Genomic DNA, 9625 nt, shown 5'->3' with positions numbered 1-9625 from the left:
GCACAGTGGTAATTACCATAACAAAAACATTATATTTTTATTTCTTTTGATTAATGTGATAGGGTCCATTTTCAATGCAAATGATCTTTTCACATATCTTATATTTGCTCTTTTATTACTTTCAAAATGCTTCATCGGTATTAATCCAGAGAGGGGAAGGAAGACCAGCCAGGGGAAGGTGGTGTCAAAGAAGAATGGGAAGCTGGTCCACAAAAAGTCAACAACACTGAATGTGGCCAATCTCCCTTTTTTATGGCTGCTGAAAATGCTCAGCTTTAATAAATGCCTAATGTTGTAAGACCATATTTTGTCAGAGCAATTTTTGTGCTAGCAATTTTCAAGGTTTTTCCTTTTTAAATGTAAAACTTCATTCGCTTATATCAAGATTACATTCTACAGTATTTTACAGTATTTTACAGTCACAAATTGTTTCTGGAGAATACTGTAGGAGCTGTAAAATAACAGTATAATGGCAATAAAAAAGAAAAGCTAACAGTATTATACTGTAATGTTTATTTTCCATATAGCACAGTGTTATATTTTTAGAGTAATAAACTGTCGTTGTAGGTACACTGCAGAATAACAGTTTCAAGCTGGCAACTGTAGCTGCCAGTAGTTTACTGTAATTTAACATTTGTTACAGTGTAATCCCTGCAGATCAAAAAGCATGTATATCTCCAAATAGTCTTACTTCAAGGGAAAGATGGAGCTGAACGCTGGAGGCCCAAGGAGGTGTTTATTAGACTGGATCGTCATTGATCTACATGAGACAGAGAAGCATCAATATCCAATTCCCACCCATCAACCCTCATCAGTCACCTGTAAACTGTAATTCACTTCCTTTGATTGACTCAGTCCACAGCGACCATGGTCAGTACCCAAACACATCACCAGCATGCAGTATGGCAGCGGGTTGATCCTCGTCCTTCAGTGAAGAACTACAAAAGACCGAAATGAGCTTTCGAAACATGTTCCACGAAAAGAGAACTGTTCATGTTGTCATGAACCGGCTCTTAACAAGGGAAACAGACAGATGAACTAAACAGTGCAAAACTTTCATACAATATCAGTAACCACCATTTACACCAGGAGTGAGGTGTTTGTGTGCGGCATGGTACATTGTCAAACTAACAATGTAGACTACAACACAAGCACAGAGCGATGAGGAGCTGTGTCAAGCTGAGGAGTAGGCATGCTCTAGACAGACCCCCATAAGGTCTTGTTACTGGTTACAGAATCAGATCTGAAATGTTCAGTTGGCACTTGTATAAATCCTGCTGGAGCCTCGAGTATAAAGCTCTGACAGGAAGTGGACCCTATGCTGTGATATTTGGTCTGTAAGAGGATAGAAATGGATAAGTCAGTGTAAGAGATAAATACACAGAGAACAGCTTGTTTTCATCTCAATACATTGCAGTGTTTTGTTCACCTCTGGGTTATATACGGACACCCTGAAGCTCACCCTGAGCTTCCTGTGTCCTCTTTAACTCAATGTGAGGAGCAATAAGATATTGAACGCCTGTAGCCCAATGACCTCTTCTGGATGTGGCAGAGCTTATAATCATGATTCAGCAGTTTAGAGTCACTTTCTTACCTTTGGCCTATATCCTCAGTCAATGCTGTGCTGTATACTGGCCAAGGACCCAAAATCACTTCAGCGTTATTAATGTTCAAATAATCAAACAACCGAAGAAAAAAAACAACAACAGAAAAATACAGAAAATATTTTGTAAGGCAGCATTAAACTTGCACATAAGTGACTTTCTGTTTTTATTTGATTTTATTTGCAAAAGAGGACTGTAGTGTACATTCTGTACAACTAAGGTAGGCTATATAATCTTTTGAAATAATGTTCTGTTATTTTTTTAAATTATGGGTCAAAAAGCTTTAGGTTGTTGATGTTGTAATATGAGAGCCTATCAGTCCATAAAAACGATATGTCAAACACTTTGGTATAAAGTGGACTAAACAGCGCCATCCGGTGGACGGCCAGGTTCCGACAGCGTTGATACATCTGTCCCGCCCTCAGTTGAAACTTTGGCGCTGCTTGCTTCAATGCGCTTGGTGATAGACACAGGAGCAACCGGAAAGGCGGGGCTGCTTGCTTCCAGACTCTAAAAAGGAGAATTAAATTCCGCCCATTTCTCCGTCGGTGAGAGATGTGAATGAAAACGAACGAGCAACTATGATGCAAAGCTCTTCTATTGAACTTATGAGGAAGTAAGAGAGGGGGAATGAAGAAACAGGTTAATTTAAGGACTAATGTTAAACATTATTTAGCAGAAGTGACATGCATTGGCAACTACTATGTGATGTTATGACACGAACCGTAAAGGTCAGTGAAACAAATCCCAGAGACCATATGCATTGTTTACAAACAACGTAAATATGAAGAGGGTCAACATAGCATTCCGTTGCTAATTGGCTAACCTAAACATAACTTTACATAGCCTTTTTATGGCAGTCCTTTAACTCTGTTAATTCTGAAATAATGTTGAAGGAAAATCCCGGAGCGCTGCTGGATTGTCAGGGAACTCTGATATAAACACCAGCTTCTATGGACGGGGGAGCTCCTGATGAAGAAGATGGAGAGCAGGCAGCCTGTTGGATGAAGGAGACTGACAGGTCGGAGGCTGCAGGAGTGGCAGCGACACCAGCATGTTACCAATCAAGAACAAACTCAGACCCTGTCATGGACCTTTTGGCTCCAGAGCTCTGGAGAGGACTTTTAAACCAGGATCGGGGGAAACCAGAAAGGGATGCTCCCTCTGAATCTCCCTCCAGCCTCATGGACACCTATGGTCCCTCAATTTCAAGCCTCTCTTCCTCCTCCTCTTACTCGTCCGCCCATTACCATCACAGTGCCACTTTCTCCTCATCCTCATCTTCCTCTTCGTCTGTCTTGTGTCTGACTCCACCGCTGCCTCCTACTGTGGAGCTCCCAGCTGTGTTGACTGAGACAAGACTGACCCTGGATGTGTACCAGGGAGGAGCGGCTGCATTACCTCTCATTTGGGGATCATTACCGGGGCAGGTGAGAGGAGTCCAGTACCTGAGGCTGGGCTCTGAAGAAAAAACAGGGCTCGACGGTGCACTGGATGTCGTACCTTATCTGACAGAGCTGCGATCTCTGGCCATTCGGGGTACTTGTCTTGCATTAAAAAATGGCTTGTTAGCATAGATGGTTTAATAGCTCTGTTGACATTGTGGGTGTAAAAACGCTTTTTGAATACTGTAAAATCTGGGTGAGATTTTTTTCTTTTTTCTTCCAGGACACTGTTTCTATGACTCCCAAGGGGACCCGCTGCCTGGCCTCCTCACCACTCTGCCTTCATCATTCTCCTCCCTTAATCATCTGGTGCACCTGGATCTCTCCTTTAACCAGCTCTCCTCTTTGCCCTCCTGCCTCCTCAGCTTGCCTGTGCTGTCCTCTTTGCTCCTCTGTCACAACCGCCTCACAGATTTGCCTCCTGATACAGGACAGCTGTCCTCGCTCACCTACCTCTCCCTCTTTGGAAACCAGCTGGCCTCTCTTCCTCCGAGCATTGGTAATCTGAAGGCACTCCAGACCCTTGATATTTCGCATAACCTCCTTCAGCATCTACCTGATGAAATTGGTTCCCTGGAGGAGCTTGTTAAGCTGGAATTGTCTCACAACAAGCTGAAGCAGCTACCAGAGAGCATGAGTAAGAAGGCCAGTGGAAGGCTGTTGTAGAAATAATTTGGGATTCTCTCCCTTTTGTGTGAGTGTGAAATTCACAAATGCCACAGTAAACCGTTCCTCTTCTGTCGCCCAGGTGCTCTCCTCTCCCTCAGAGAGCTTGTCATCTACAGCAATGACCTGCGCCTGATCCCACATTGTGTGAACAAACTGCCTCTGCTGAAAATAGATGTGCGTGACAACCCTTTGGGACGACCCCCAACACCTCCTCCTCTCCCGTCAGCTCCTGGTGAGCAAAGAGAAAAAAAAAACTGGGTGAAATCAACTGTGTTGCCAGTGTTGAAATTTGGTGTCATCACATTCACTCTTTTCTTTCTGTTGTATCCCTGTTTTTTTTTGCTAGATAAAGCAAAAATTCCAGAGTTGCACCTTGGATTTAATCAGCACAGGTACCGTGTAACTCTCAGCACAGACACATAGTCTCAATCTGTGCAGAAATGTTGTGAATCAAATTGCCATTGGTCAGACAAGGTGAAAAAATTAAACGCACCCTGCTCCTTTTGCTCCTTAGTTTCTGTGTTTCGTCTGCTGGGTGTCATGTGTTTCTCCCAGGGGGGGCTGAGCTGCTGTTCCCCCCAGGTTGCCTGCTGACAACCAGAAGACTGGAGTGGCTCGAGAAACGTCCAGGAAAGAAGTTGGTGCAGCTGGAAGAGCATGACATCCTCCTGAGTCATCCACTGGAGCTCCGCCCTCACGGAATTACCTTTCTCAAGGTATGTGAAAGAAAACGTTTGTGGAAGCTTATTTGACACAGATTTGGTGGGGCGTAGCGCCTTCTTTAAACATAAAGTGAAGTTCACTCTTCAAGCCAATTTCCATTCATCCCGATTTTTTTAAATTCCCCAGATTTACAGCAGGAACAAATGTTTTTACAGCAAGTTAATTTAGCTCATTCATAAAGCTGTACAGAGGATTACTGTTCATAGGACTCACCTGTTTCACTTCTTTTGATGCTTAAAGATGTGCGTACTGAAGGGTTCTGAGCTGCAGATTTGAACCACTGATCTTACCCCAACCTTTATTTGTGTCCACTCTTTGATCTGATCTGGTCCCTGGCTCATATAAACTACCCTCCCTACATGATAAATGTTAGATCTTTGTAAAAATAAACAGAAACTTGGACTTATTGTTGTTATTTGTCACATGCTGCCCTTGTTCCACCTTGTGAATGGGTTCCTGAATGTAATCCACTTTTGAATCTCACCAGCCCGTGGAGGTGTGTCTGCCTTATCATCGGACGAAAAGAAGAGAAGTGGCCGTGCAGAGGTTTGACGGACAGTCGTGGAGCGTTCTACCCACTACTCTGCGGAGGGGGAGCGAGAGCCATAGCAGTCATCCTGGAGGCCGTCCAGCCAGGGTAAAGCACAGTACCTCCAACACTGCACGACTGTTTGCTTTTGTTAAAGTCAAACTTAAAAAAGGACCTCTCTGTGTCTGTGCAGCTTGCCTGCTGCTCAGTGGGCCACTTCTCCTGGTTTATGGTCGTGTCGCGCCCAGTGAAGGACAGCTGCTCTCTCACACAAGCTGGAGCTCTGCTGGTGAGCAGCTCTGATCCGGGAATTAAGCTCCAGTTCCCTCCAGACTCCACCGTGCAGACCCGTACTATCACTTTACAGGTAGCATGTGGCCGTTTATAACAGCTCGTCTTCCTGGTGTCTGGTGTTTGTTTGGCTTTAGTTGTGTTTCTTGTGTATGTAGGTGCTGCAGGTGTCTGTGTCAGAGGTGCAGGCACTGTGTGGTGATCCTCAGGCCAGCACAAGCCCTCTCCTCTGCCTCACCCAGACTCCCAGCATACAGTTCCTGCAGCCTATCAAAGTTCAGGTGCCTCTGCCATCAGGAGTAACAGGTCCAGTAAGCCCAGTATACCCGTACCTTTACCTTAAAGCCGGGCGTACACTCTACGATCTCAGGCCGTTTTAAACTACATTCACGAGTCTTATAACTCACTTTGATATCTATATTAGCCAGATTGCGCATCATTAATCATGCAGTGTACACTAATGCTCCCGTTTCCACCAAGCGGGCTGGTTTGGATCAGTACAGTTTGGTATGGTTTGGCTCGGTAAAGCTTGATCCTGTTTGTGTTTCCACAGCCGCGCTATCTTTCCACAGCTACCCTCCGCCTGTGGGAGTTCTCCATTGACAATTCTGAATCTTCCATCCTGTTGTTACTTGTACAGCGTGAGCGCTCAGGTTGTGCTGACAATCACGTCGTGCTGTGGTCTTTACGATCCTACAGTGTACGCAGGGCTTCGTGCGTGTTTATTGCAGAAGAAGTTAGCTTTCTCTGGTTCTTTTCTGCAGGCCATACTGTTGACACATCCTGTTTGTATCTGCTCCATGGAGACCCCACAGCACAAACCTGGACTGACATCACATCTCAGGTGTCTCTCTATGTCACCCATGTATACGCCGTTTTCTACATCACACATTTCTCTTGGTAAGTTCCAATAATTGCTTCTCCTTTTATGTTTATTTTTAATTTTTTACTGTACTTACGTTGTACTTATAGTTTTGTGCGTAACTTCATAGGTACTGGCTGTGGTACACCACTCGGCGCTGTGTTAGCGGGGTGGTCAGGAAGGTCTATCAGAGGCTAAAGCAGTTTAAAGTCCAGTTCCTGGTCCTCCAGAGGAAGACTGATCCTTCACAAGTTATGCTACAGTGTTTACCTTCTAACAAGGTTTCTAATTCTTCTCTGCACTACAGCTATGCAGTTCACTAGAACTGATAAGTGTACAGTTGAAACAGTGGCTGTGATGTCTTCTGCACAGGTGGACACCAGAGTGCAGTCTTTGTCGGAGCAGTATGATGGACCTCAGCCTTCAGACCTGTGTGACCTGCTGGAAGGAGAGCAGTTCTTTGCTGGCTTTGAGAAGGGCTTAGATATCAGCACAGGTCTGAATTCCTTTTTTGAGGCTCCATGTTCCTTACAGAAACATTATTTTCTGCTGATCCCTTTCTCATGATGTGCGGGGTTATTGTCCTGTTTATTTGTTGTTGTTTTTTTTTGTTTTCTTCAGAGCGACCTGACTGTTTGGAGGGACGACTTTGTTTTGTGTTTTACTCCAGCCTGAAGAATCTAAAGGAAGTATACATTTGTCCAGCTCAGGGTCAGAAGGGGCCCGTGAGGGGACAAGTAAGACACATTTATCATTTCAGAAAGAACTCAGTCTGAATAGTGTTATTAGCTTTATCAGAAGAGCTACCTGTGGATGTTATCCAAAGAGTTTTCAATAGAACCTTGGCTCTATTCAAAACAGGAACAGCTGACCACTAACTCTAAACATGTTTTAAAAAGATATTATTTCCTTACTGTAAACAAGCACAGGGCTCAGAAAAGAGAACCAGTGCTTTCCTGAACCTTTGCGAGGCCTTCCTCATGGAAAATACATGCCTAATAGGCAAATATGTTGATCTTGGATTTTTTTTTACTTTTTCCATTTTCACACTAAAGTAAACTCAGTCAGCTTTTAGAAAGAAGAGTAAAGGGCTGCAGATGGTCGAGCGGTTAGTTTGAACCTGAGGGGACGGCCCAGGTTCAAGTCAGACCTGTGGCTACTTTCCCATTCGTTCCCCACTCTCTGTGGATTCCCTTCTTTATCCACTGTCCTATAAAATAAAGGCAAAAAACCCCCATCAATCTTAAAGAAGAGAAAAGAGACGTAGACCACAGCTCTGTCATTTTACAGTAGAAGGACAGTGCTTTATAAATGATTGAATCTACAGCAGGACCTTTGAGACTGTAGAAAACAGAAGGTAAATTAGAGTGTAATTATGGGGGTTGCTCTTGAAGAAATTAAAATCACTGAGCCGAGCAGCTAATCCAGATCAATCCTTTAACTAACACTCTCTCTGTAAAAGATAATATAATGATATTTGGTGACACTGCCTGATGTGTTCACAAACTCCAGGTCAATCTCGATGTCATTTTTTGGACTTTTTAATGTATTTGTGTTGTTTTTAAGTGCAAAGTGAGGTGTAAATCTAAAAGAATAATTTATAATTTGACTGTTAAACATGCACATTCAAACCTAAATACTGTATTGGGAAGATTGTGTAGTCATATGTATTGTAAAGCATGCATATGCATTGTCTTATTTTCATGAATGAGTCTCTAAGGACTCATTCAGTGTGAACTCTGTATTCACTTCTGTTACAGGTGTCTTTTTACAGAGGGGAGGTTCCCGACAATCTACCAGAGGAGGTGGCGAGGAAAAGGAAAGGACAAGACACTCAGTGGCTTGCAACTTTACCGCTAAGGCTTCCTGTGCGTGTTCCTGTTTTATCAGCCCTTACTTCATTACTTCATTACTACAACACAATTTCCTTAAAAGCAGGGACTTTGTAAAACATGGAACAGGATGTGATAACTTCTAAAAAAAAACATTGAGACCCCATTGAAAATAGAACAAAGATAAAAAAAAATCCTATATCAAATGTTGAAACTGAGAAATGTCAGGTTCTTGAAAAAAGGATATACCCATTCTAAGTTCAATGCCAGCATCACCTTTCAAGAAGTCGGGCGATGACAACAGAAGTCTGGAAAAGTTGTGACATGTTGAAAGAAAACAACACAATACAGTACATTAGATTTACAGCTTCAGGCAGGACAGGATCTAAAAAGAATCTCTCAAAGAGTCGGAGTCTAACTGACCTAAGAATGGGGAGGTGTTCCCTTCTCTGAGAAAGACTGTCCTGGGAAATATTGCAACAATTAAAGAGAAATGTTATCTTTGAAAAAATGGTCAAGAATGTGGAGGATTGCATCATCTCCAGTACATATTATACTAACAAAGTGCTTCAGAGAATATGAAGAAATCTCTGTCCACAAGGGACAAGGCAGAAAACAAATATAAGATCCTCCGGGATAAGGAGGAGAGGGCCCATCCTGTTTGTTAGCAGTGCACACAACAGCTGAAATCCCACAACAAGAAAGAAATAGACAGTGTTCACTCTTTTAGATTTCAAAAACCTTTGTCTCCACAGTTCCCGAAATTCTTTCAGTATTGTTAAAAGAAAGAAATTTTAAAGATTTGGTATGCTATCCTAATATGCTTTTAATACCTCAGTTTTAACATTTGAAAAGTGTCTTTGTGTTATTTTTCGGAGCCTGACCGATATTTTGCTTTGATCTGTTTTGACCTTAGATAGATAAAAATGTACACATTATATTGTGTTAATCCCTCAATTGCAGTTATCAAACACTTGTGGAAAAGATATATTGAAGAAAAGATAGTTGCTGCACACGTACGTGCATCACCACTTCACACCCGGGAAGGTGTTCATGCTCATTGTAATCCACATAGCACACCCTGCAGGTGACAGCCAGAAAGAGAACTGTTAGTCTAATACAATGAAGCTCAATGAAAAGCTACTTGACTGCTGACAATTCTTGTGATATTGGTGCATATACCTGATAGAATTACCTGATAGTATTAATCTGACAATATTATCTGTGCTGCGTCGCTTGCAGGCCGTCAATCCAATGCAAAAGGAAACCAGTGTCATGTTACTGAGAACAGATATTTTTCCATTCTTTGAAAGTAGAAGTAGCGATTGATATGAGTCTGTGATAAGATACTAAATAATGAATAAAATGTGCCTACATTGATTAAAATGTATATCAATAAATCCAACTGATAGTTCAGCACTATAAATTAGATGACCTTTTCCCTGAATTCTGTTTTTAAGCTGCAACCACAAATAACATTTAACCTGCTCAGACTGCAATATCGCTTTGTTTTCTTTTTTCACAGGCTCTGAACGCAGAAAATAATTTCATCTTGGAAGAGCCTCAGTATCCTCCTCTGAACCTGGGTGACCCCGAGAGTGGATACCTGACAGAGGCCAACCTGCTGTCCATCTCTCTTCAGATAGGACAGGACTGGCGTGTTATTGGCA

The 9625-nt window shown here is 42.6% G+C and overlaps 1 protein-coding gene across 1 annotated transcript; it reads left to right on the top strand.

Moving 5' to 3' along the window:
• Positions 1-2065: 2065 nt before the first annotated feature.
• On the top strand, positions 2066-9625 carry pidd1 (p53-induced death domain protein 1). Its single transcript, XM_079346063.1, is given in 15 exon segments — positions 2066-3143; positions 3273-3686; positions 3798-3950; positions 4065-4110; positions 4233-4434; positions 4929-5078; positions 5164-5337; positions 5420-5567; positions 6026-6161; positions 6254-6404; positions 6496-6619; positions 6745-6756; positions 6759-6860; positions 7884-7991; positions 9481-9625. Coding segments are annotated over 15 exon segments (2526 nt in total). The 5' UTR covers positions 2066-2557; the 3' UTR covers positions 9501-9625.

This window comes from Symphodus melops (assembly GCF_947650265.1).
Source record: "Symphodus melops genome assembly, chromosome: 6".
NCBI lineage: Eukaryota > Metazoa > Chordata > Actinopteri > Labriformes > Labridae > Symphodus > Symphodus melops.
Note: the sequence above shows the minus strand (reverse complement) of the source record. Positions and strands in the feature narration are given on the sequence as shown.